The sequence below is a fragment of the Podarcis gaigeae genome, assembly GCF_964106915.1.
Source record: "Podarcis gaigeae genome assembly, chromosome: 8".
NCBI lineage: Eukaryota > Metazoa > Chordata > Lepidosauria > Squamata > Lacertidae > Podarcis > Podarcis gaigeae.
In genome coordinates this window covers 87,720,766-87,746,931 of record NC_139684.1, presented here as the reverse complement: position 1 = coordinate 87,746,931, position 26,166 = coordinate 87,720,766, and the positions used below count along the sequence as shown (strand labels likewise).

At 47.6% G+C, this 26,166-nt stretch overlaps 2 protein-coding genes across 5 annotated transcripts in view; one reads left to right on the top strand and one right to left on the bottom strand.

The window, feature by feature from the left end:
- The window catches only part of ACP7 (acid phosphatase 7, tartrate resistant (putative)), a 28,339-nt gene extending 15,057 nt beyond the window's left edge, over positions 1-13,282 (bottom strand). The window contains exons 1-6 of one of the 2 annotated variants that reach the window (XM_083754065.1): positions 13,144-13,282; positions 10,056-10,334; positions 7,659-7,859; positions 4,214-4,396; positions 3,990-4,015; positions 2,466-2,563 (exon numbers count right to left, since the gene is read on the bottom strand). In XM_083754065.1, coding sequence (XP_083610191.1) covers positions 2,466-2,563; positions 3,990-4,015; positions 4,214-4,396; positions 7,659-7,859; positions 10,056-10,164 — 617 coding nt within the window. In that variant the 5' untranslated portion in view covers positions 10,165-10,334; positions 13,144-13,282. Of the gene's footprint in view, positions 1-2,465; positions 2,564-3,989; positions 4,016-4,213; positions 4,397-7,658; positions 7,860-10,055; positions 10,335-13,063 lie in introns of both variants that reach the window. The other variant, XM_083754066.1, reaches the window with a different exon arrangement.
- On the top strand, positions 11,845-24,677 carry FBXO27 (F-box protein 27). Of its 3 annotated transcripts, none has more exons than XM_083754188.1 (6): positions 11,845-11,878; positions 19,700-20,140; positions 21,480-21,591; positions 21,860-21,955; positions 22,440-22,575; positions 24,360-24,677. In XM_083754188.1, the coding sequence occupies exons 2-6, from the start codon at positions 19,816-19,818 to the stop codon at positions 24,594-24,596; spliced, it is 906 nt and encodes a 301-aa protein (XP_083610314.1). In that variant the 5' UTR covers positions 11,845-11,878; positions 19,700-19,815; the 3' UTR covers positions 24,597-24,677. The 3 variants fall into 3 exon arrangements, with proteins under 3 accessions (XP_083610314.1, XP_083610316.1, XP_083610315.1); XM_083754190.1 differs by lacking the exon at positions 11,845-11,878 and adding an exon at positions 18,627-18,648; XM_083754189.1 differs by lacking the exon at positions 11,845-11,878 and adding an exon at positions 19,145-19,545.
- The last annotated feature ends 1,489 nt before the right edge of the window (positions 24,678-26,166 follow it).

Below are 26,166 nucleotides of genomic sequence, written 5' to 3'. Positions count from 1 at the left end.
TTATTATTTATACCCCACCCATCTTTCAGCATGTAACTCCTGTGCTCGGGGATCTGTGCTGGTTGCTGATTTGATACTGGGTTGCTATTTGTCATAGGCGCCGACTTCATGGGGCCTGAGGGGGCCCGAGCCCCCTCAAAAATTCGTTTGGGGGGGCTCTGCCCCCCCAATAATTTAAGAAAATTATTAGTTATATTATGCTTTGTAAAATCACAAAATTATGTTGGTATTTTTTATTTGCCTTGTTTGATGATAGTTACCTTTTAAAATACATTCAGTAATGAGTTAAAACAAATAATTATTACGGTAGTAAAAGAGGCGGCGCGAGTAGTTTTGCTCGGTGCGTGCGACTGGCCCAGCCCCTCTTTCCTTTTCCTCTCTTCTGCTCTCCCGCCGGGCGCCTGAGGGAGAGTTACTTAGCGGTTCTGAGGAGCCGCTGTTGTTTCGGCAGGGGAAAAACCGCCGCCCGCGAACCGCCGAGCTCCCTCTCTCTTTCCAGCCTCTCTCTCTCTCTCTCTCTCTCGCTATGGCCAAGGAGGAGGAGAAGCCCTTCAGCCAGTCTATGGCCGAGTGGCGGAGGTTCATCTACAACCCCAACAGCGGCGAGTTCCTGGGGCGAACGGCCAAGAGCTGGGGTGAGGAGGGCGAGCGCGCGCGCGCGCGCGGGGAAGAGAGGGGAGGGGGCAGCCGGCACGAGGGGCGGTGGGAGGCGAGGCGCGGCGGGCACTTGCCTTGCCCACCACGCATCTCTCTCCTTCTCGGTCTCTCTCCCTCCCTCAGCTGGCGAGGGGGACACGAGGCAGGCGGCAGCAGCAGCAACGGGCCGGGAGCGGCTCTTAGAAAACTTCCCGGGGCAGGACCCCGGTATGGGCCCCCCCCAATATTTTTTATAAGTCGGCGCCCCTGCTATTTGTACATAAAGCCCTGAACAACTTGGAACCATTTTACCTGTGAAATCGCTTTGAACGGTGTAATTGGCACCATTACTGGTGCCACATAATTGTGGCATTTGTCTGTCTCGGAAGACAGAGGAGGAGTGCATCTTTGGGAGTGAGGTCAAGCTGTTGGGACAGTTGCATCTGAGACCAATATGGGAGAGACATGTTTTGCTGCAGTTGGGGCAGAGAAAGGCGTCTGCAGATGCACCATGGCGTTTCGTCTCTCTGCCTTCCTCCCAGCGGTCATTCCTCTTCTGGTCACTGCTGTTGGATGCACAACCTGACCACCTGTCTCTAGGCACTGCGGTCATCTGCAAGGGATTCCCACACAGCGGGATTGACGTTTCCAGCCTTTGTGTCATGTTGGCAGACATACTCGTATCTACGGGACCGCCTCTCCCGGTCTGCCCCATGGAGGACCTTAAGGTCCATAAATAGCAGCACCCTAGAGGTCCCAGGCCCTAAGGAAGTCAGATTAGCCTCAACCAGAGCCAGGGCCTTTTCAGTGATGGCTCCAGCTTGGTGGAACGCTCTGTCTCATGAGACCAGGGCCCTGCGGGATCTGATTTCTTTCCACAGGGCCTGTAAGACAGAGTTGTTCCACCTGGCCTTTGGCTTGGAATCAACTTGATCCCCTCCCCCTCTTTCCTCTTGTGATGGAACTCCTATTTGGGGACTTCCCTGGCTTTTTTCTGGCCCATGTAGGACCAGTCTGGATAGTTGGCCTTGGTGAAGATTTGACATTTTCATCCCCAAAAAGTTTCTACTGAAATGAGGCTGCATTTTAATGTTGAATCTAGTTTTTAAGCTGTATTTTAATCAATTGTTTTTATACCTGGTGTTAGCCGCCCTGAGCCCGGTCTTGGCTGGGGAGGGCGGGGTATAAATAAATTATTATTATTATTATTATTATTATTATTATTATTATTATTATTATTATTATTATCTTTGTAGCTCAAAGCTGGTCTGATGCCGGAAGCCAACTCCCCAAAGAGCACATCCTTGCGGCTCCTGCCATCTTCGATTCTGTGGACATGGTCAAGCTAGCGTAGACGTCACTGAGGCAGGAATGCAAACATGCTTGCGGGGAATGTGGCCTTGGGGAAGCACATCTTTGTTTGAGACTCTGTCCTGCCATGTGATGCCCAAAATCTTCCTGGTGCACCTGTTCCACACCTGTAAGAACTCAATCTTTGAAACGCCCTGCCTACTGACATCCAGGATGGGCCTTCAATGTACAGTGGTACCTCGGGTTAGATACACTTCTGGTTACATACGCTTCAGGTTACAGACTCTGCTAACCCAGAAATAGTGCTTCAGGTTAAGAACTTTGCTTCAGGATGAGAACAGAAATCATGTGGCGGCAGAGGGAGGCCCCATTAGCTAAAGTGGTGCTTCAGGTTAAGAACAGTTTTAGGTTAAGAACGGACCTCCGGAACGAATTAAGTACTTAATTCGAGGTACCACTGTACTCTTTTAAGCGCCTGCTAAAACCAGTTTATTCCCAGTTAGCTGGTTTCTACTCACTATTTTTCTTCGTGATTCCCAGGGCAAGTCATGTATGGCACCAAGGCAGCCACAGGCTCAATCTTCCTCATGAAGGCGTTTCCAACGTAGGCATTGTTCTGCAAGACAGGGAAAAGCAAGCTTGGGGTGAGGGGAAGGGTCTGGCTCCCCAAATCTCAGGCAGAGCCACCCACAAGGATTCTACACCAACGCTCCACACCCCTGTATGTTTCCATGAAGTTTCCGGCGTGTCACAACAGTCCAGTCTAGACGGAACTGAGGTCTGATGTTGACACGCCAACGTAAGCCCCGTCATGCAAAACAGGGAAGCCAAATGCAAGCTGAAAGAACTTCTGCAAATCTGCTTCACGTGGAGTTGCCTTGGCAGAGGATTTTGACTTCTCGTAAGCTCAGAGGAGCACACAGACTTTGGCATTGGCCAGGCTGGTGTGGTTACTCCACAGGCGCCGGCATGAGGGCAGCTGAGGGCAGCCATTCCAGCAGTGAGAAGTACAATGGTGCCTCGCAAGACGAAATTAATCCGTTCCGCGAGTCTCTTCGTCTTACGGTTTTTTCGTCTTGCGAAGCAAGCCCATTAGCGGCTTAGCGGATTAGCGGATCATCTGATAAGTGGCTTAGCGGATCATCTGATAAGTGGCTTAGCGGATCAGCTGTTAAGCGGCTTAGCGGATCAGCTGTTAAGCGGCTTAGTGGATCAGCTGATAAGCGGCTTAGTGGCTTGGGAAAAAGGGGGGGAAAGGAAAAAAACCCCGCAGGAACTCGCAAGACATTTTCGTCTTGCGAAGCAAGCCCATAGGAAATTCGTTTTGCGAAGCACCTCCAAAACGGAAAACCCTTTCGTCTAGCGGGTTTTCCGTCTTGCAAGGCATTCGTCTTGCGGGGCACCACTGTAGAACTTGCTCTATCAGCTGTGTGGGGGCAGGCCAGCTCTGCCATTACACAACAACTGCTTAAGAATCGATGGCTGGGTTTTGTTTTTTCCTCTTCCCTCCCCATCCCTTTCCCCTTGCATGTCATATTATTATTACTACTTTCTTTATTATTGTAAACCTGTGGATGGGGACTGTCTTGCTTTGGTGCTACATAAGCCATGCTGGGAGCCTTTTTGACCCGGATTCAACTGCTCTAAGTACCGTATTTTTTGCTCTAAGACTCACTTTTTCCCTCCTAAAAAGTAAGGGGAAATGTCTGTGCGTCTCATGGAGCGAATGCAGCTATCCCAGAAGCCAGAACAGCAAGAGAGATTGCTGCTTTCACTGCACAGCGACCCCTCTTGTTATTCTGGCTTCTGAGATTCAGAATATTTTTTTTCTTGTTTTCCTGCTCCAAAAACTAGGTGTGCCTTATGGTCTGGTGCATCTTATAGAGCGAAAAATACGGTAAATAACAATTTTTAAACCACCCATTCCCAATCCCAAAGGTAGCAAGTCCTCTTTAGCTGTGATTCCTGCATTGCAAGGGGGGGGGGAATGAACTAGATGGCCCGATAGATCCCTCCCAATTCTACAGTTACGTAGTTCTTACCGTGTCCAAGTCGTAGGCGAAATCCCCTGTGGAAGGAAACCAGATTGGAGTCAAACAGGGTAAGGGCTATTTGCAGGGGACAAAAGGGGAATTCTTTATTTTTAAGAAGTACAAATGCTGGTCGTCTCCTCCAAATCAGGAAGGGGTCATAGGGAGAGCTGGCTTCGCATCCCCCCTCCCCCAAGATAAATCCTCAGGCGGGACTAGTCCCTCTCTGATCGTACCTATGTGCAGCACCACATCAAACAAGCCCATCTCGGCCTCCTGCTGCAGTCGAGGCAAGGACTGCGGGTTCTCCAGGCCCATGTCCCCAAAGATGGCGAAGCGGGGGCTCCAGTCGGTGCCGTTCAGCAAGGCCCAGAAACCGTAGGACCTGCTCCAGCCCTGTTCACTTCCACAGCGGTAGGCTGCAAAGGAGGACAGGAGAGATCAGCTCGGAAGCTCCCAGGATAATTTTCCAGGTGGGATATACATGCTGTGAAGGAATGGGTTTCTGTGCAGTCAGTCTGAAACGGGACCCAAACTCCCCATTTTCCTTCTCCAAAGGAGCATTTCTAAAATGCATTAACTTGAGCTCTTGAGCCAATGTAGAAACAGAAACCCAGCTGTATAAGCAATTGCTCAAAACCCTTTCCTTTATCAGTCCCTGACGGCAATGGATGGCCTTGCCAGTTCCGAGTGGAGAAGGGATGACACATCTGGGTCTTATCTTACATCCTGACCACAATGACGCACAGACCTTGCCAGGTCTGACAAGAGACCCAGGAACGGCGCCAGGAGTGCTCTTAGAGTTGGTGACCTTCTTCTTGCCCCAAGATAAGAGTATAGGAACAGGAACAACCTTTTATGGTCATGGATGTCAACTTACGTGTATAAGCTGACGTGGCTGGATTCCTGGGGAAGGGGGGAGAGGGTGCCCGGAGGATATATACACTGCATGGAATCTCTCATTTCTTTGGACTTGCTGTGGACTGACCACGCAAGTGCCTTCTGCTATCCGGAGAGCAGAATAAACTCTTTCTCTGAATCAACCTCGGTGTCATTTGACTTCCTCCCTCCCTCCCGGGAGCAACGCAGACCCAAGCAGTGAACTCCAATAAGGCTACAGCTGCGCTTGAAAGCTCGTTCATTTCCTGCCCCCAAACAAAATGTGCCCATTGGTGATGTGGGAGACAGCAGCACTCCCTCCCCACCCCGCCTACAAACAACCCGAGTTGACCTTGGACACCCTTCGCCAACCTGGTGCCCTGGGTTGATGGGAGTTGTACTTCAGAACATCTGCACCGGGTTGACAAAGGCTGGCCCAATTTTTGGGAGCTAGCTGACCCGACCGGAAGAGTCCGCGACCAGAAGGAGGAGGAGCACCAAGAGGAATGGAAGAAATTTAAAGACTATTTAGCTAAATACATTAATAGAAATATTTGTGAGTAACAGATTGGCCTAGGATTTAATTATGTCAAATGCATAATATTATGGATAGAAGTCAAAATGAAAATAAAGAAAGATGTTAAATGAACAAGTAAATCTCATATGAAAATAGTGTTGGAAAACTGCTACAATGAACTATTTGGAAACTCAGCTAGGGGGATTTGAGGAAGTCACCCAACAAGGATAACAAAAGTGGGATTATAACAGGATAAATGTTTGTTTGTCTGCTTGTTTTTTGATATTGTAATGTTTTTCTTGTTTGTTGTTATGTTTGTTATAATTTTGGAAAATCAGTATTAAAAATTTGGGGGGGGGGGGAGACAAAGGCTGGCCCAGGATATCTCCGTACCCAATGCTGGGCATCCAGATGGCTCTCACCTTCTTAGCAGTTTCGAAATACTTTTCAGGCCTCTGCCCCCTCAGTTCCACAAACTCACCCCCGGCACCCCCTACCCTGTCGTTCTTGGCATTCGTCTGTCTGGAGAGACAATGGAGTGCGCCTCAGGGGGTGAAGTCAAACTGCTGCACTACCAGCACCGAAGTGACCTCCCCAAGATGCAAGCCTGGGCAGTGTGTCTGGAGGTCCTGGGCTGCTCAAACAGCAAGACCCCGCTCTCAGCCTCACTGATGTGGTCCAAAGGAAAGCAGAACAAGAGATCCGGCAACAACTTGACTGCAGGAATTGCTGGAAGGAGGTGTACAAGGCACCATCCAACCGTCTTAGGGACTCCAATCCAGATTCATGTAAGGTTTGCTCCTTAAGGTAAAGGTAAAGGGACCCCTGACCATTAGGTCCAGTCGTGGCCGACTCTGGGGTTGCGGCGCTCATCTTGCTTTACTGGCCGAGGGAGCCGGCGTACAGCTTCCGGGTCATGTGGCCAGCATGACTAAGCTGCTTCTGGCGAACCAGAGCAGCGCACGGAAACGCCGTTTACCTTCCCGCCGGAGCGGTACCTATTTATCTACTTGCACTGGTGTGCTTTCGAACTGCTAGGTTGGCAGGAGAAGGGACCGAGCAACGGGAGCTCACCCTGTTGTGGGGATTCGAACCGCCGATCTTCTGATCGGCAAGTCCTAGGCTCTGTGGTTTAACCCACAGCGCTACCTGGTTTGCTCCTTAGCAGGGCTTTTTTCCAGCCAGAACTCACTAGAACTCAGTTCTGGCACATTTCAGGTGGATGCCATTGCTGTTCTAAGAGAACAGGGGAGGCATTTGTGGTGAGTTCCGGTACCTTTTTTCCCTTGAAAAACAGCACTGCTCTTTGGCCTTTTCTTCTCCCGAAGATGTTCCGCAAAGCAGCAGAGACTTAGGGTCCTTCTCCTAGATGGGCTGCCTTTAAACAGAGGACTGCCCTTTCCAAAGCAAGTCCCACGGCCACCCTAAGCTAGAGAAGGTCCATGTCCACTTTCCCTTTATTCACAACCACCCTGTGAGGCAGGGTAGGCATAAAGTCGACCCTAGAGCATAGCTGTCAACCATCCCTTATTTGGCGGGAAAGTCCCTTATCCCAGCGCCATGTCCCGCTGCTGTCCCTTATCGATGATGTCCCTTAAATTTCCCGGGTTTCAAAGGAAGCAGCTCCTCTCCCTCCCTCACTGCCGGCCAGGGAGGAGGGAGGCTCCAACTGTGTTGCTTGGCTGCGTTGCTCACCCAACAAGGAGTCTAAGAACGTCTGGGGGGGTGGAGCTTGCATGCCTTGTGCCAATCAAATCGGCCGCGTTGCCTGGGGACTTGCCTTTGCTCAGCGCTTCCCAGCAGAGAGGTGACGGTGGTTTTCCTTGCTGCATCCCCTTTGCGGGGTTGCTGCGCTGTGGGAACCACCGCTTGAGGCTTCGTTTGGCTGCTGGCTGGGCTTTCTGCCTTTGGCTCGGAGGGGCTCAGAAGTTGAACATACCTATGTTCGGAAAATCCCTTATTTTGGCTGCTGATCCCTTATTTCCGAGGTTGCTGGTCCCTTATTTTCAAATCTGTAAGTTGACAGCTATGCCCTAGAGCTTTGTCACAAAGCAGAGATTTGAACTTGGATCTCCTTTTCCTACCGCTCCACTGCACTGACCGTCTCTCGCAGTAACAGACCACCGAGGCCTAATCCCTGCCTCCGCCGTGGCTCTTTCTGGGATCAGACCATGCTTGCTTGAGCTCAATCAACAGAGAGGTAGCTAGGGTCAAGGCTCGGTGGGTCTCTCTCTCTCTCTCTGGCGGCATTCGCCAAACATTTCCAGAACGCCGGCATGCCTTACCATAGCGCTGTCCTGGCACAAGACCTTGGAGGGTGACCCTGTGGATGAACATGGTGTTCCTGAGCTTCCCGCCATCCACAAACCGCGTGGCGTCTCCTCTGGCCGAGCGAGTGAAGGCCTCTCCCGGATCGGGGCCAAACTCCACGATGGATTCTGCCGGGCCAAAGGTGGTCCAGGTGACCATCATGGTGGTGGGGTCTCCTGCGGGGAAGGGACAGATCAGTTGTGTTAAGAACATCAGAACTAGATGCCTTTTCCAAAGAAGGAAACAGGATCTGAGCACAATAACCCTTTTCTACTCCCAGTGCTTCCAGGATCACCGCGGCCAGTGAAGGCACAGCATGGCTATCATGACTGACAGACATCGAAAACCATCTTCTCCATGATAAGCTACAGCACAGGAAGTTACGAAGGCACCTGATGCAGACCCCAGCTACTCCAGCCCTGAATTACCTTATGTGTAAACATCCTTGAGATGGTGGTTGAGAAAGTGATTAATAAATCAATAGTTGCTATTATTATTATTATTATTATCTGAAGAAGTGTGCATGCACACGAAAGCTCATACCAAGAACAAACTTAGTTGGTCTCTAAGGTGCAACTAGAAGGAACTTTTTTATTTTGTTTCGACTTACGGCAGACCAACACGGCTACCTACCTGTAACTATTATTATTATTACTACAGTGGTACCTTGGATTAAGAACTTAATTCGTTCTGGAGGTCCATTCTTAACCTGAAACTGTTCTTAACCTGAGGTACCACTTTAGCTAATGGGGCCACCACAATGCGATTTCTGTTCTTATCCTGAAGCAAAGTTCTTAATCCGAGGTACTATTTCTGGGTTAGCGGAGTCTGTAACTAGAAGCATCTGTAACCTGAAGCATCTGTAACCCGAGGTACCACTGTATTATTATTATTATTATTATTATTATTATTATTATTATTATTCTGCCTTTACCCAAAGATCCCAGGGCAGTGTACAACACTAAGAACATAATTTATGGAGCTTAATAACAAAAACTCAACACACAGCATAATAATAAAATAACCATAATAATTGTTAAGCCGCTGAGAGTCAGGAATGGCTGTTGGCACTGCAAACCACTGTCAGATCTGTCTCGCAGATGCAGATGTAGAGGGAGGTTCAGCCGCTGCTTTCATTATATACCTTTAACCGCCAGGTAAAGAAGTTCCTCTTCAACCAAGCCTTGGGCTTACTGACACCCTATAACCTGTTAAATGTTAGTTGTGGGAGGGAGGTTATTGGTCTGTTTTCTTCTCGTTCTTGTTTTTATTATGCATTTTGTGTTTTTATCTTGTATTTTTAAGCTGTCAGCTGCCCTGAGATCTATGGATGAAAGGCCATGTGAAGATGAAGATGATGATGAAGAAGACCTAGCTTATTTTATTTACAGGTAGGGAGCCGTGTTGGTCTGCCGTAGTCGAAACAAAACAAAAAATTCCTTCCAGTAGCACCTTAGAGACCAACTAAGTTTGTTCTTGGTATGAGCTTTCGTGTGCATGCACACTTCTTCAGATACACTGAAACAGAAGTCACCAGACCCTTATATATAGTGAGAGGGTGGGGAGGGGTATTACTCAGAAGGGTGGTGGGAATGGGGGAATGGGTGATAGGTGTGGTAAATCTGTTGACCACTGTTGACAACTGCAATCTCCCAGGACATTCTATACAAGATCTCAAAGTAGCTGTCTTATTACAAAAGAATTTCAGAAATAGACTGGAAAGAGAAGTTGCTGAAAATAATAATAATAATAATAATAATAATAATAATAATAATAATAATACTTTATTTATATCCCGCCCTCCTCAACCAAGACCGGGCTGAGGGTGGCTAACAACCAATAATAAAAACAAGTTATTGCAACTTATTACCAAACTTAAAACCATGGAGAGAACTGGTGTGAATAGAGACATCGGATTCTGATCTCATTATACATAATAAAGCTGCTTTTAGCCATCTCACCCCTTGCTTTTCCTGTAAGACCAGTTGCAGTCGTTAACAGTCAACAGGTTTACCACACCTATCAGCCATTCCCCCATTCCCACCACCCTTCTGAGTAATACCCCTCCCCACCCTCTCACTATATATAAGGGTCTGGTGACTTCTGTTTCAGTGTATCTGAAGAAGTGTGAATGCACACGAAAGCTCATACCAAGAACAAACTTAGTTGGTCTCTAAAGTGCTACTGGAAGGATTTTTTTTGTTTTGTTTTAGCTTATTTGATGTTTGCAAGTATTTTTAAATTGTTTATAATATTGTTTTTAATACTGTGACCTGTCCTGGGACGTTGGGTAATAAATATATTAATCCTCCAATATCATCAAATAGGTAGAGACTGAAGACACGCAAAAACCCCTTAGCCGTAAAACTCACCTGGATAGGACAGGTGCACCTGCTCAGGCTGGGTGTAGCTGAACCCTTCGCACTGCAGGTGAGGGAGCCACAGGCACAGGAAGCCAAAGAGCCTCCCCAGTCGACTCATGCTGCACACCCCCACCAAGATCTCCTCTCCGCTGAAATCCTTCGGAAGAGAACTCAGACCAGCTGCAAACCCTGGCAGGGTCTCTGCAAGCCGGTCTGCTAAGTCACGGGGCTATTATAATGTCCTCCGTTGCAAACTGCTGATGCTGCTTTGCACTCAGAAACCCGAGGCTGGGGGAGAAAGAAGTTCAGAGAGAGTCCAGGATTATTGCAGGGCAACCGAGGCCAGCGGACAACAAGAGCCGGACGAGCCGCAAAGACAAAACGCAGGTGCCCAGCCGTGGGTGCTGCTAATCCTTGGAAGAAAGGGACGCTTTATGGTAGCTCTACTGGCTGTGGAAGGGATGCGGGTGGCGCTGTGGGTTAAACCACTGAGCCTAGGACTTGCCGATCAGAAGGTCAGCGGTTCGAATCCCCGCGACGGGGGGAGCTCCCGTTGCTCGGTCCCTGCTCCTGCCCACCTAGCAGTTCGAAAGCACACCAGCGCAAGTAGATAATTAGGTACCGCTCCGGCGGGAAGGTAAACAGCGTTTCCGTGTGCTGCTCTGGTTCACCAGAAGCGGCTTTGTCCTGCTGGCCACATGACCTGGAAGCTGTACGCCGGCTCCCTTGGCCAATAAAGCGAGATGAGCACCGCGACCCCAGAGTCGGCCACGACTGGACCTAATGGTCAGGGGTCCCTTTACCTTTACTGTCTGTGGAATCTCATGGCGCAACGAGTCAGTGTGCTGGCTGTTCACCAGAAGGCTGCTGGTTCGAACTCACCCAGGGACAGCTGCGGGCAGGATCCCTGCACTGCCGGGGTTGGACTGGATGACCCTCAGGGGTCCCTTACAACTCTACGATTCTACGAAATCTAACTGCCCAACCCAAACAGAAAACCACTTAAAGGCAACAGGTATAATGTGAAACACTCCTCCTGAGGCAGGAACGCAACAGAAATGCGCAGCTTGAGAGGAGGGTGCCCATTATGTCTCTGCATGTATCAGGGATCCAAGACGATTGGTCAGTGCACACCGAAACACTGACTCATAAAGATAGCACAGGGCGGGGTTTTCGGTTATTAAGGGAGAGTCCAAATTTAAATCAGGGGGAAGTCCAACCATTGGGAAAAGCCAATCTAGGCTGAGGGTGCCATTAAAGTGAATGCAGCACCTAGAAAATGTTTACCAACCAGATAATGACTGGGAGGAGACCAGGTGACCCATTTCCTGTAAGTCAGATCATCACAGAATGCCTTCCTGGTTTCTCCTTGTTATCTCTCCAGCTGTGGGGTTTTTTAATTACTATTTAAGCTCTTTGGGGCAGGGACCTCTTCTAAGAGTCAAGTGTTCTCTGAAAGGCTATATTAATGTTGGTCCCTGGTTCCAGTTTGTGAACATTTATTTGTTTTATATAGAGAGAATTAAACGATAAAATTGTCAATAAAAACAGTTTAAAACAACTAGTAACTAGACCTTTTCAAAAGAAATTAAGACCCACGAGAAACTAATACCAGATTAAAACACATGCCCACATTTTACATATCTAGCCTGAACAAAAATGTTTTTAGCAAGTGGTAAATACACAAGGAGTTCCAAATTCTGAGTTGCCACCACAATGGAAGATGGATTTCTCACAAATGTGGAACAGGTATGATGTGTCTAAACCCCAAATTAATTGCCCTCACCGCATCTTATTCCCTTATTGGATGCAGATTAGAAGGAACAGACTGAGTAAGGAATCCAGGTTTACTTATCCCTGCACCCCAAGATAGGAAACACATAAACAATTAGGAGACTGCCACTTTCCAGGGACAGCTTTCTCTCTGGTCAAAAGCTCAAAAGGCAAGGTGCAATACACTGACTAAGGAATAAGGAACTGAGGATTCAATTTTACACCCTCAAAAAGAGGATATGAGCCACCCCAGATAATATCCCCAGACCCCAACAAGATGTCCTGGCATTGTTCCGGCCCCAGTTACACTTTGGGGCGCAAGACACTCTCAAGTGTGCTACCTTTGTCCCACCACAAGGAAGAAACTGGGGTGTGTGCACCCCAAAATAGACTTGGGTCATTGTGTATCTTAAAGGTAAAGGGACCCCTGACCATTAGGTCCAGTCGTGACCGACTCTGGGGTTGCAGCGTTCATCTCGCTTTACTGGCCGAGGGAGCCGGCATACAGCTTCCGGGTCATGTGGCCAGCAGGACTAAGCCGCTTCTGGCGAACCAGAGCAGCGCACGAAAATGCCATTTACCTTCCCGCCGGAGTGGTACCTATTTATCTACTTGCACTTTGACGTGCTTTCGAACTGCTAGGTTGGCAGGAGCAGGGACCGAGCAATGGGAGCTCACCCAGTTGTGGGGATTCGAACCGGCGACCTTCTGATCAGCAAGTCCCTTCTGTGTATCTTACATTAGCGCAATTGGGGAACTAAGCTCGCCAACCGAACAAACACACACGCCATGAGATGCCCTAGCATCAGACCACTGGCCCATCTGGCTCAGGCGTGTCTACAGCGGCCTTCCCCAACCTGGTGCCCCCTGGACGTTTTAGCGCACAACTCCCATCCGCCCCAGACTGAGGAAGGCTGCTCTACACTGACTGGCAGCAGCACTCCAGCATCTCAGATAGAAGGCTTTTAGAAGACATCTAAACAGGCAGCCCTGTTTAGGGAAGCTTTTAATGTTTAATAGATTGCTGTATTTTGATATTCTGTTGGAAGGCGCCCAGAGTGGCTGGGGAAACCCAACCAGATGGGCAGGGTATAAATATATTATTATTATTAGGCGACCCCATACGAAAGCCCCGAAGCCCACAGTATCCCGGGGTTAGCATGCTAAATCTGGGAGCGTACGGAACAGAAGACATGGGATCTCCCCCAACCCCACCTTCCCCAGGCAGCCTTGAGCCCCGGCACCTCTCCTTTCTGGAAATCAAGCCGCAAATTCGGACGGGGTGGCGTTCCTGAGCGTGTGCAGAGCGCATGCCAGCACTGACCTGTTCCCGACGCCTCTGCGCGCTGGAGGAGAGTAAAGGCGAGCAGCAGCTCCCTCCGATCGCAAGGAAGCCCGGGGCTGATCTCCTCCTGCTCTCTGGACTCTGGGAAAAGATCCTCCCACCCCGAAGAGAGCGGGTCGCTATGCGCTTCCCTCCGCGCACCGGATTTCCTGGTTCTTTGCGCAGCCTTTGGCGCTCTCCATTGAGGGGTAGCGGAGAGCCAGAGGAGTTGGAAGGGATCTCCAAGCATCATCTAGTCCAACCCCCCCTGCGATGCAGGAGGAGGAGCACGGCTGGCCCGGCCCGCGAGGGCCTGCGATTGGGCAGCACCGGACCCCGTCTCCCTCCCCGCCCCAGAAATGGAAGGTGACAGCAGCTGCGGTCGCTGGGTCTCGCTTTGCATCTTTTGGGGAGGCAGAGGAAAGAAAGGGGGGCTTCTTTGCGCAGCGCCCGGGAAATCCCGGACACGTCCTCTTTTGGGGGGGCTAGTACCGGATTTATGTGCAAGCTAAATAAGCTCTAGCTTAGGTCTCCACTCTCTTGGGGGCCCCCCAAAAAAATTAAAAGGAAAAAAAAAACACTGAAAAGAATATGAAGGATTTGCTGAATTACCATTTAAACTGGAATACAAAAAAGGGAGGCGTGAGGAAGTCAGGAAAATAAGTAAATGAACCTTAAGACATGAAAAGATTGATTTGTTTTTAATTGTGCTTTTTTATTTTGTATGTTTCATTTGTATTTTTGTACTTTTTCTATTTTTATTTTTTCTCTTTTTCATTCTGTAACTTTTTTCTGTTTATAAAATCTTAATAAATATCTTTAAAAACAAAACAAAACACTGGATGTACATTTCCAAAATATAAGATAAAAAGATAGAAATGAAACCTACATAATGTACAGCAACAGTGTTTTGTTTTGTGTGTGGACCTATTAGGTCCATAAATTGTTGTTGTTTAGTCATTTAGTTGTGTCCGCCTCTTCGTGACCCCCTGGACCAGAGCACACCAGGCACTCCTGTCTTCCACTGCCTCCCGCAGTTTGGTCAAACTTATGCTGGTAGCTTCGAGAACACTGTCCCACCATCTCGTCCTCTGTCATCCCCTTCTCCTTGTGCCCTCCATCTTTCCCAACATCAGGGTCTTTTCCAGGGAGTCTTCTCTTCTCATGAGGTGGCCAAAGTCTTGGAGCCTCAGCTTCAGGATCTGTCCTTCCAGTGAGCACTCAGGGCTGATTTCCTTCAGAATGGAGAGGTTTGATTTTCTTGCAGTCCATGGGACTCTCAAGAGTCTCCTCCAGCACCAGAATTCAAAAGCATCCATCAGCCTTCTTGATGGTCCAGCTCTCACTTCCATACATCACTACTGGGAAAACCAGAGCTTTAACTATACGAACCTTTGTTGGCAAGGTGATGTCTCTGCTTTTTAAGATGCTGTCTAGGTTTGCCATTGCCTTTCTCCCAAGAAGCAGGCCTCTTTTAATTTCGTGAATGCTGTCACCATCTGCAGTGATCATGGAACCCAAGAACCCATCTGCCTCCATATCTTCCCCTTCTATTTGCCAGGAGGTGATGGGCCCAGTGGCCAAGATCTTCGTTTTTTTGATGTTGAGCTTCAGAACATATTTTGTGCTCTCCTCTTTCACCCTTATTAAAAGATTATTTAATTCCTCCTCACTTTCTGCCATCAAGCTTGTGTCATCTGCATATCTGAGGTTGTTGATATTTCTTCCGGCAATCTTAATTCCGGCTTGAGATTCATCCAGCCCAGCCTTTCGCATGATGAATTCTGCATATAAGCTAAATAAGCAGGGAGACAATATACAGCCTTACCGTACTCCTTCCCCAATTTTGAACCAATCAGTTGCTCCATATCCAGTTCTAACTGTAGCTTCTTGTCCCACATAGAGATTTCTCAGGAGACAAGGCAGTAGAACCAAGCAATAGTGGATCAGAGTGGAAATGCCCAAAATTTACCTTATATCTCCCCTTTTTTAAAAAAGATATCGGGGAGGGGGCGCGGAGAGCCTTCTGATCCCTGCTAAAATCCTCCTTAGCCAGAACTGTGGAAGGCGTGCAGGAGCCCTTTCACCCTCTTTCCGCAGACCCATCAGATTGCAGAGTGGGAAGAAAGGGCTCCATGGGTCATCTAGTCCAACCCCCTGCAATGTAGGAGTTCCTTCGTCCGGTCAAGGTGGTGGGGGTTGGATTGGAGCCCCCATGCCTCCCGGCCAAAGACCAACAGGGGACGGGGCCGTCTTCCGTCCTAGTCTTGTTAGGACCCACTCTGTCCCTGCGCCTCTTCCATCCTCCGGCCTCCTGGCTTCAGTTCAGCTCCGGCAGGGCTTCTTCTCTGCCTGGGGGGCTGGACTTCCTTTTTCTCCTTCGCTCCAAAGTAGAAGGGAAAATGTACCAATCTCTATTATTGTATTTTAGTGTTTTGTTGGAAGCCGCCCAGAATGGTTGGGGAAACCCAGCCAGATGGGCGGGGTATAAATAATAAATTATTATTATTATTATTATTATTATTATTATTATTATTATTATTATTATTATAGTTCTGGGTCATCCAGTGCATCTACTGGGTCCAGGAACAGGGACATTTAGCATTTCTCCCCAGGGCTAGGAATAGATGTGTGGAACTCCCTGCCACAAGATATGGCCAGGTGAAGGTCACTGGCTTAGGTATACGCACACGCGCGCGCGCACACACACACACACACACATACATATATATGAGTATTTGTATCCCACCCTCCTATTGTAAAAGCTATGTTCATCATGGGGGGGGGGGTGTTATTATAACATTAAAAATAACTAAGAAGGGTTACATTCAATTACAGTATTCTTTGCTGCACAGAAGGCGTTGACAGTTGCTTTTGGGGGCTGAATTAATCAAATGGGCAAATAATCAGCAATAAACATTTATGGATGGGTCACACATCAGGGGCCAGCCACCCAGCCAGGAAAAAGTCTTTCTGATAGGATTGCTCTGATCACACTAACAGGTGGGTTGAGCTAAACTCCCCACCCTTCTTTTTAAAGGACGTGTTATAATCTGTTCTCGAACTAAGCCATGTCTGGGTACAATTACCGCTTTTCAGCTTACAAGGAAAATAACATTCAAAGTGATAGCATCGCTTCATTTTCTTTTTATAGAGCCCAGGGGTGTAAATAGAAGCAGAAGAGAAAGTGATTCAGCCGTCAAGATGGAAAACACCCACGATATTCTGGAGACCTGACAGTCTCCTCCACATTTGGGCTTAATTGAACCGTAAAATCATAGAATTGTAGAGTTGGAAAGTAAGCCAGGGGTCATGTAGTCCGAAGCCCTGCAATGCAGGAATCTCAGCTACAGCATCCACGACTGCATCTATCTCCAAGGCCTGTGAAAGTATATTTGTGCTTTTAATTGCCCTTTTTTCTGTACCAGTGGGAGGGGGCAACAGGCAGGATTTCGGCAGCCTTTCCCCATCCCTTCATATATTTGGGGAAGCTGCCCCTGTTGAATATCGGCTTGCCTGCATTGTGCTTTATGTTAGTTTGCAAGCCCCCTCCATAGAGACTGGGCCCTCTCACTGTCCTCGGAGCTTGCTTACCGGTAACCTCCTCTGGCTGATATCCAGACAGACCAGGGAGATTTTGATAGGCGACATTTTCCCAAGCGTGGGTAAAATGCACAACCTCTCCCTCCTGCTTCAGAAGTCAGAAATCTATTTACATGATGTTTATTTCTGACATTACAGCACTAGAGAAAAACACGTCCTTTCAGTTCAGTTCTTCCAGCAAGTCTGACAAACTTCCTGAACATGCGCAAACAGAAGGTTTCAAGTTACACTCTTCACAAAGACTTATCCAGCCTGTGAACATCCTGGGAAATACTTCTTTCTGAGAAAAGCGCATTATGTGGTGTCAACAATCTGGCTGTCTGCAGCGGTGATGTTTCCTCCCCCATATGGATCATTGTTAGCTGCGGACAAAGCTTGATCCAGAGAAGAAAACAAACAGTTGTTATACATATAACAATCCCCTGTTGTTTCAGTTCCACCCTTGGAACTACCCGCCACTGGTTTCACCAATGTAACTCTCTGGTTGTCTGTTTTCCAAGGGACGAGTGCTTCTGCATTACCTTGGCTAGGGAATGTAGTGTTACGCTTAGCAACTCCCTGTTGTGTCTTTGTCTCTGACTTAGACATACCCTTAACCTGGCTTGAGTTGTCAACAATAGCAATACATGCAACAGCTGAACTAGCAAACTCTTGAGAATACCTCTTGGGTGGTACGCCCTTTGTTATTCTCTCAGACCTGCGTATGAGGTGCTGATCCTCTTTGCTGACTGGTTCGCTGCCCCCTATGAGGTGAGGGGGCAGTGCCTCAGATGCTGTCTCCCTTCAGGCACTTAGTTTTCAAAAAACGAAGAGGCGACTTGCATAGGGAGGGAAATAGAATGGCAGAGTTGAAAGGGACACCGACGCTCATCTAGTCTGACCCCCTGCAGTGCAGGAAGCACAGCCAAGGCCTTCAATACTGGTCATGTGCAGGAAGAAGAGGGTGTACAGGAGAGGAGTCTCAGGTTGTGGCTACTCTCTGTCAATCTGCACATGTTCAGAGACACTCATTTCTAAGCACAAGAGTTCTCCCAGCACTGGCAGCCTAGGAGAGGTTTCCAGAGGTCTGTATCAGGACACCTGTGTTGCATACAGAAGACGCCCAAGCCAAGTTAAAAGGATCTGGGAGCGAATGAGCAGGGTATCTGCCTGGGCTCCAGAGGAGCTGCTGCTGGTCTGAGCAAGCTGCATTGGGCTAAGGAAGAAACAGGCCGAGGCACTATAAAGCACCACACTATATGCACCCCCAAGGCCTGGTTGAAGAGGCACGTTTTCATCTGGAGCCTAAAGGAATGGAATGAAGGCGCCAGGCAAACCTCCCTGGGGAGAGCGTTCCAAAGACAGGGAGCCACTGCAGAGGAGGCCCTGTTCTTGTGTTGCCACCCTCCGAGGGCAACAGAAGATGATCTTGGGGTCTGGGTATGGAGAGAAGCGATCCTCGAGGAATTGTGAGTCCTTTAAGGCTTTATAGGTCAAAAACAGCATTTTGAATTGGGCCGGGAAACTAACTGGCTTGATTAAGACCATGGGTAGGCAAACTAAGGCCCGGGGGCCAGATCCAGCCCAATCCCCTTTTAAATCTGGCCCGTGGATAGTCCGGGAATCAGCGTGTTTTTACATGAGTAGAATGTGTCTTTTTATTTAAAATGCATCTCTGGGTTATTTGTGGGGCATGGGAATTCATTCATCCCCCCCCCACAAAAAAAATAGTCCGGCCCACCAGAAGGTCTGAGGGACAGCTGCCTGCTGAAAACGTTTGCTGACCACTGATTAAGACTATGCTTTTCCGTTTTAGGGTCCCAGTTTACACAGACACAAGCTGCCACCTGGGTTATCCCTCAGTTACCAGGTCTTTCAGACAACATATGTATGGTGTATATATCCTGGAAGTCACCCTGTAAGGTAGACTGAACTGGGGCCCATTGCTGCGCAACTCAATACGCTTAACACAGTGTTTTTCAACCACTGTTCCGCGGCACACTAGTGTGCCACGAGATGTTGCCTGGTGTGCCGTGGGAAAAATTGAAAAATTCGAAAGATTTAAAAATAAAGCATTTTATAATTTTTCATATTTCTGTTTATAGTACTTATAGTACTTATAGTTCTGAAATAGTACTTACTATTTCATAATAAAGTAATTATAAAATACTTTCTTTGTGTTTATTTGATTCCTATTCAAGATAATTACTTTATATATAGTCAATATAGGCACAGAGTTAATTTTTTTACTATTTTCTAAAGGTGCTGTGCCTCGTGATTTTTTTCATGAAACAAGTGTGCCTTTGCCCAAAAAAGGTTGAAAAACACTGGCTTAACAGACCTTTTCCTTTTTTGAAATAAAAAAGCGACTAAACAACAACACTGCCTTGTTTTAATGCTCTCCTTGGTTTGGAGCGAATGGTTATTTTAGTGGTGCGGGCGGCTTCCAAAGTTTGCATTTTCCCAGCGCGTGGCGCAGGAGGAAGCTGCACCGGTTGAATTCCTGCCTGCCGCTTGACGTTCCATGGCCCGTGATCGGAAATGACGGGCGCGGCGAACGCCAATCAACCTCCCTTTCGCCAATCCCCGCCAGCTTTGCTCTTGCGCTCGAAGGTCCGCCCCCTTTCTGTTCCCCGGCAGCTGATTGGCTTATCCTGTCTACACGGGAACCGGGTCGGGCCGGCTTCGCTTCCTTTCCACTGCTCTTCCTCCAGGCGCGGTTTGTTTTTGCGGAAGGAGTGGTCCCTGGGCACGCAGAAGGGAGAGGGCTGCCTGCTCCTCGGGGTGCAAAGAGCCAGGATTATCCCTGCCATGGAAAAGGTAGAGAAACCTGGTTTCTGCAAGAAAACAAACAAGCAGGCATCACTTTGCTTCTGGGCGGGTGGCAGAACCAAGCTTGAATTTGTTGTCTGTACTCCAGTTCACTCTTAATTATCGCAGCAAGAAAGCAGCCTCGGGTTTTTTTCCTTTCCAGGGTAACACCACTCCCGGGAGGATGGGGGAGATTGACAGGCCTCCGTCCCAAGGTATTTTAGTTTAAAACCTCTTCAACTTTTATTTCCGAAACTTGACCGCAGTGAGAGACCAGACATGGGACTTGTTAAAAGCAAGAGCACATCCACAGACGGAACGGAAATCCAGTGCCTGGTGGATTTGAACCCGTTGCCCGAGGAACTGCTGGAGCTGATCCTGAGCTGGGTGCCTGCCCGGACCCTGGTGACCCGCTGCCGCCTGGTGTGCTGCAGATGGAGGGACCTAATTGACAGACCCACCGTCTGGAAACTTCAGTGGGAGAGGGACCCAAGCATGCACGATGCCGTTGAAGCTGCCCAACGATGCCCCCGAATGGACTGCCGCCGAGTCGGGGTCCTGCGGCCCTTTGGGAGGAACCTGATCAAGAATCCCTGTGGGACAGGTGAGGGAGCTGGTGGGTCAGGCAGGTGGGTGCCAGGGAGTCTAAAGTCCAGAACTTGTCGCTTCCAATGCTTGCACTCTAATCAGAGACACTGTTGGGACTGTGGTGTGAAGAAACGTACTCTGCACATTCCCAGAGGCAATTCGCAACGCTTTCCAAAGCAGGAGCTAAAAACAGCTATTAAGCCATGATGTCCACATCTTGTCCTCCCCAGGCAGAAGCATTATGGCTCTGAGTACTGGTGGTGCATTGTACTCATGGATGCTGGATTAGATGGGCCTGATCCAGTGGCCAGGCTCTTAATAATAATAATAATAATAAAAATTATTTATATCCCGCCCTCCCCAGCCGAAGCCGGGCTCAGGGCGGCTAACAACAATAAAATAATAATACAACATTCTAAAATCATTTCATTAAAATTAATTCAACTCAAATTGATGGCAACCATTAGGCTAAAGTTCTGTGAAGATTGCCAGAGGAGGGAGTCAGGCTGCGCCCTGACCAAAGGCCTGGTGGAACAGCTCTGTCTTGCAGGCCCTGCGGAAAGATGTCAAGTCCCGTAGGGCCCTAGTCTCTTGGGACAGAGCGTTCCACCAGATTGGAGCCACAGCCGAAAAAGCCCTGGCTCTGGTGGAGGCCAGCCTAACCTCTCTGTGGCCCGGGACCTTCAGGATGTTTTTATTTGAAGACCATAAGGTCCTTCGTGGGACATACCAGGAGAGGCGGTCCCGTAGGTACGAGGGTCCTAGGCCGTAGAGGGCTTTAAAGGTTAAAACCAGCACCTTGAACCTGATCCTGTACTCCACTGGGAGCCAGTGCAGCTGGTATAGCACTGGGTGAATGTGATCTCGCAGCGAGGACCCTGTAAGGAGTCTCGCCGCGGCATTCTGCACCCGCTGGAGTTTCTGGGTCAGTCTCAAAGGTAGCCCCACGTAGAGCGAGTTACAATAATCCAGTCTGCATTCCTATGACACCCATTCTTACATTCCTATGTCAACTTGGGGCTCATTCACATTTACTTTTTACTCCAAGCTTTCTAGGCACAATTCTGCGTTTCCCCGGTTTGTTTCCAAGCCGTTCTGTCTGTTTGTTTTGCACTGCTACGTTCCCCAGGAAGGTCCGCTCTTTAATGCTGAATCGGAACAAACGGCGATTCAGGTCTTCCACGGGTTGCCAAGAGTGTTTCTTTGTGGGGAAAGCAGCAGGGGGAGGAAACAAAAACGGACAGCATCCAAGAAAGAATGGACCTAGAAAGTGCGGAGGAAATTAGTGCGGATGAGCCCTCGCACTTTGCATGTGAAAACAACATCCCCACTGATATCCGTTATTGTGCCCACAGAACAGTTTCAACACTGGGTGATCCAGCATGGAGGGAATGGGTGGAGAGTGGAAGAGAACAGACAGCATGTGGAAGGCGCAGAGGCCCAGACTTGTTTTGCCTCATCATACGTGTGAGTCAATGTGGGAGACGTCACAATCCCAGTTCTTTTGGCAGCTCCATTTCCCTGTGGCCTGGGACATCCTTTTTAACTGCAGCTGGCGGCACGGCCAGTTTCTCCTCTCTGAGTTGCCACTTTTCCTTGCCTATGTGACCTTACGGGTCACAAAGTCTCAGCTGCTTTGTGTTTCTGTAATGATGCTGTCTTTCTGGAAGACGCAAGGACCCCAAAGGGCTGTAAACATAGCATTAATGTCTTTGTTGTCCCCCACGCTGCCCAGGTGGTGTGTAAAATCACAGATGATTGATTTGCTGAAAGAAGGTTTTCCGGAGGAGCTAATGGATACCTGCCAACCTGATGTTATTATCTGTGACTGGTGAGCTCTACTCTTCTTTTGATCTCCTGAGAATTAGCCTACATTATTATTATTATTATTATTATTATTATTATTATTATTATTATTATTATTATTATTAATATATTTATACCCCGCCCATCTGGCTGGGCTTCCCCAGCCACTCTGGGCGGCTTCCAACCAAATATTAAAATACAGTAATACATCAAACATTAAAAGCTTCCCTAAACAGGGCTGCCTTCAGATGTCTTCTAAAAGTCTGGTAGTTGTTTTTCTCTTTGACATCTGGTGGGAGGGTGTTCCACAGGGCGGGCGCCACCACCGAGAAGGCCCTCTGCCTGGTTCCCTGTAACTTGGCTTCTTGCAGGGAGGGAACCGCCAGAAGGCCCTCAGAGCTGGACCTGAGTGTCTGCGTAGAACTATGGTGGTGGAGACGCTCCTTCAGGTACGCTCCATTCCTTTCGCTGCCTTGGCTATACCCCATCCTCTCTGCCATCCCTTTCAGGTGGGGTGCCCGGGAAGACTGCGGCTGCAGATACAAAATCCGTGTGGAGCTCCTGGCAGCGGATTGGTCAGTAATCGCCGAATTCAACGCTAATCCGGATCCCATTCCGCAGTGGAACGACGCCCAGTATCAAAAGGTGTTCTTTGCTATCCGAGGCCTATTTTCCTTCCTTTTGGGATTAAAGATTGTAGGTGCCAAAAGGCTGCACGGGAATAGTCCTGATCCAAATGCAGATGCAAAGCCAAAATCTGGGGGGGGGGGGGAGTTAATTGTGCTCTAAAGAGGCATAGCTGCCTCATTTGTCAAAACAGCAAAAGTCTAAATACAAGTGTCAGGTAAGATTACTTTGGAGCTAATTATAATAAAGTCAGAGCATTCAGTTAAAACTGGGTGATACAACAATTGCTCCTTAAAACAGACTTATTCTGAATTCCTGCTCCATTTCTTGCCAGGTTTACCACTCCCCCCGAAGTGTGGCTACTTTATAGGGCACAGGGAACAAACCCATGATCTTGGCGTTATTATCTTGTAATTTTAAATGGGAACATTGAAGGAGACAGAACGGGCAAATTCGCATCCCTTTCAGGAACGGGAGCCTCCACTGATTGCTTTGCAGCCTCGTGTAGTCTGTTAAACGCTACAACCATCTGCAAGGCGATAAAACGCCTCAAGAGTGTCCACGTACCCTTAGTTTTAACACTAAACCTTAGCACTCAGATTGCTCGTACAGAGTGTACGTGGATGCTGAACACAAGTAAAATGGACAAGCAAATTACTACGTCAAAACATAAGGGCGATCATGTACTCCAAAGGTAGCCTTCTGTATCGCGATGCGCTCTTATCCGCAAAGACACCAACAATAGTTTTTACTGTTTAATCCTGCTCTTGCAAAACTGTTTGAAATCCAAGGCTTCATCCAAACTACCTGTTAAACAGCCTTGACACAGAAAATAAGAAATCAAAGAAGTGCAAAATTTAACAATGAATGGGATAAATTTAGGATATATATGGAAATAGAGACAAGGGGAAAATCAAAATGTTGATCAGAAATTTATATGTACTTACAGAATTCACAGTAGGCATGAGATAACACTTACTACGTAAAAAGTTTTATTAAGGAATAGACACAGCAGATAGATAAACAAGATAATATTTTCCGAAATCGAGATAAAGGGAAGTCGATTAATGTCATTTAAAGTTGTATGTTTTTCGTGTTTTTCTTTTTTTCTCTCTCTTTTTTTCTTTTTTTTCTGTTTTTTCTTTTTCATTTTGTCTTTTGTACGTTTGTGAAATATATTTATGTCAAAATTTAATAAATAAATAAAACAAACAAACTACCTGTTAAACAGCCCACACACTGGTGTGACCATGCATGTATCGCCATGAAAAAATCTCTTAACAGAGATGAAAGTTCGAAGTTAAAATATATGAGGAAAAATAAGTAAGGTTTAACCAATAAGGTATGAATTTGCTGAATTAATTTTTAAGTGGAATACAAAAAAGGGAGGCGTGAGGAAGTCAGGACAATAAGTTGATTAAAGTGGATAAAAGAAAAAAGGGGTTTTTTATGTTTTTCTATTTTTTCTATTCTATGATAATTGTTTGTATTTTTGTATTGTAGTGTTTTTGTATTTTTGAATTTTCTCCTTATGCTTTTTTTCTATTGTTTTATAATTTCTTTGTTGTGAAAATTAATAAAATATTATATTAAAAAAAAAAGAAAAAATCTCTTAACAGAGGAAGACCGGCTGTACAGAGAGCAACATTGGTCAACGTTGCCTTGGGAGGAAGCGCTGCAAGGCTTTAATTAAAGCAAAAAAAGATGCAGGAAACAAGAAACGTGTGGCAAGCTTTCTAAGGTGATCTGCTTCCCAAGGGTTGCTTCTCCTTGACTTTTTGCTCCTTTCTCTGCCTCTGTAGGTGTCCTACGTGTTCAGGAGTTACGGCCCCGGTGTTCGCTACGTCCAGCTCTGGCACAAAGGAGTGGACACACAGTTCTGGGCAGGGCATTACGGGGCTCGCATCACAAACTCTACGGTGCTGGTAAAACTCTCACCGGAGCCCCCGCGGTCTCCCACAAGGGTGTTTTTCTCGCTGCCGCCAAAACATATTCCACCCAGGTCACGTTCTTCCAGGTGGAGAAAAATCCTGAAGTGATGAGAGGACGTCGTTGATGGCTTGCAAGGAGGAGTTTTGAGACACAGGAACCTAAACATTACATATATATATATATAGATATATATATATAGATATATAGAATTAAAGAAACCCTTTACTGTGAAATTAAATAATCTTTGTTTAACTAATGTTCTGGTATTTTTTTTTGCACTCTGAAAATAACTTAAGTTCACAAGACACCTTGAGAAAAGGCTGTTTTTAAAAATGTTTTATATTCTATTTTTTTTTTGTTTTCTATTTCTTCAATTTACTATAATAGTCTCACTCACTCAATAAATAAATATTTAAAAGATTTGGCTGGTTCCTTGAAACTCTGTGAATATTCTGCTTGCAGCAACCAGCATCTTCCTGGTACTTGGCCCAACCGCTCTCTCTCTTAAGACAACCATGCTAGTCTTAAAATATTAAAATGTTTGTTCTTTGGGCACCCAGCCAAGCAGATCACTAATGGAAGAAAAATGTAAATTGCCCGTTGACCGCAAACTTCTGTAAGAAGAGATGGCTGGAGGACACTGCACATGGGATATCTTCTCCCCCACCAGACCAGATGGGCCTTTCAAAGTCTTCTGCCTCCACTTCTGGGGCAGAATCCATCCAAGATCTAACTAGGAACCATGCCTGAGACAAAAAAAGGCCAGGGTGACCATACCCAATAACACAAAAAAATTACAGTAAACCACAACAGACAACCAGGACAACCAAAATCCATGAATCCACACTCTGTAAGACATGAGAGAATGCAGAGGGGAGGAAAGAGGATGGCGAACGTCCTTGGCTAGGGGGTTCCCATATCTCAAAGAGCAGAAAATTAGGACACACTTGCCAACTTCTAGTTTTAACTGTGGATTGCTATGACGAGGCTGCTCATGAAAAAGAGGATGTGCCTTGGAAACACAGGACAATATGGCAACCGTACAGCCTCCAGCCCACAGAAATTCCTTGTCAGGAATGCATGCAGGAGCCAGGTTCTGTGGCCAGTAGGACTTTGCAGGACTGGGGCCTTCCTAAGTTTGTTTCGGAGAGGCAAGAGGTGGCCGCACAGGTGAGGCCGATTGGTAACTTGCTGCACCTGGTGGCAAGAGCCGGGAAGGGATATAAGGTCAGCATTTCCCTTTGGCTCTTTGCCACAGCAACACGCTTCCTGCCTTGCTGTGTTTGGCTCCTTGACTCCCTGCTTCCTGACCCTCGGACCCTTGACTTCGTGACTCCTTGCTTCTTGTTCCCGGACCCTTGACTTCATGACTCCTTCCTTCCTGATCCTCGGACCCTTGACTTTGTGACTCCTTCCTTCCTGATCCTCGGACCCTTGACTTCATAACTCCTTGCTTCTTGATCCTCGGACCCTTGATTTCGTGACTCCTTCCTTCCTGATCCTCGGACCCTTGACTTTGTGACTCCTTCCTTCCTGATCCTTGGACCCTTGACTTCATAACTCCTTCCTTCCTGATTCTTGGACCCTTAACTTTGTGACTCCTTCCTTCCTGACCCTCGGACCCTTGACTTTGTGACTCCTTCCTTCCTGACCCTCGGACCCTTGACTTTGTGACTC

Bases quoted from the DNA above. Each gene is read 5' to 3' on its own strand.
- FBXO27 (XM_083754188.1), top strand. From the start codon at position 19,816: ATGGGACTTGTTAAAAGCAAGAGCACATCCACAGACGGAACGGAAATC. The intron at 21,956-22,439 runs GTGAGCTCTACT...CATCCCTTTCAG, and splicing joins GATGTTATTATCTGTGACTG to GTGGGGTGCCCGGGAAGACT. The intron at 22,576-24,359 runs GTGTTCTTTGCT...CTGCCTCTGTAG, and splicing joins ACGACGCCCAGTATCAAAAG to GTGTCCTACGTGTTCAGGAG.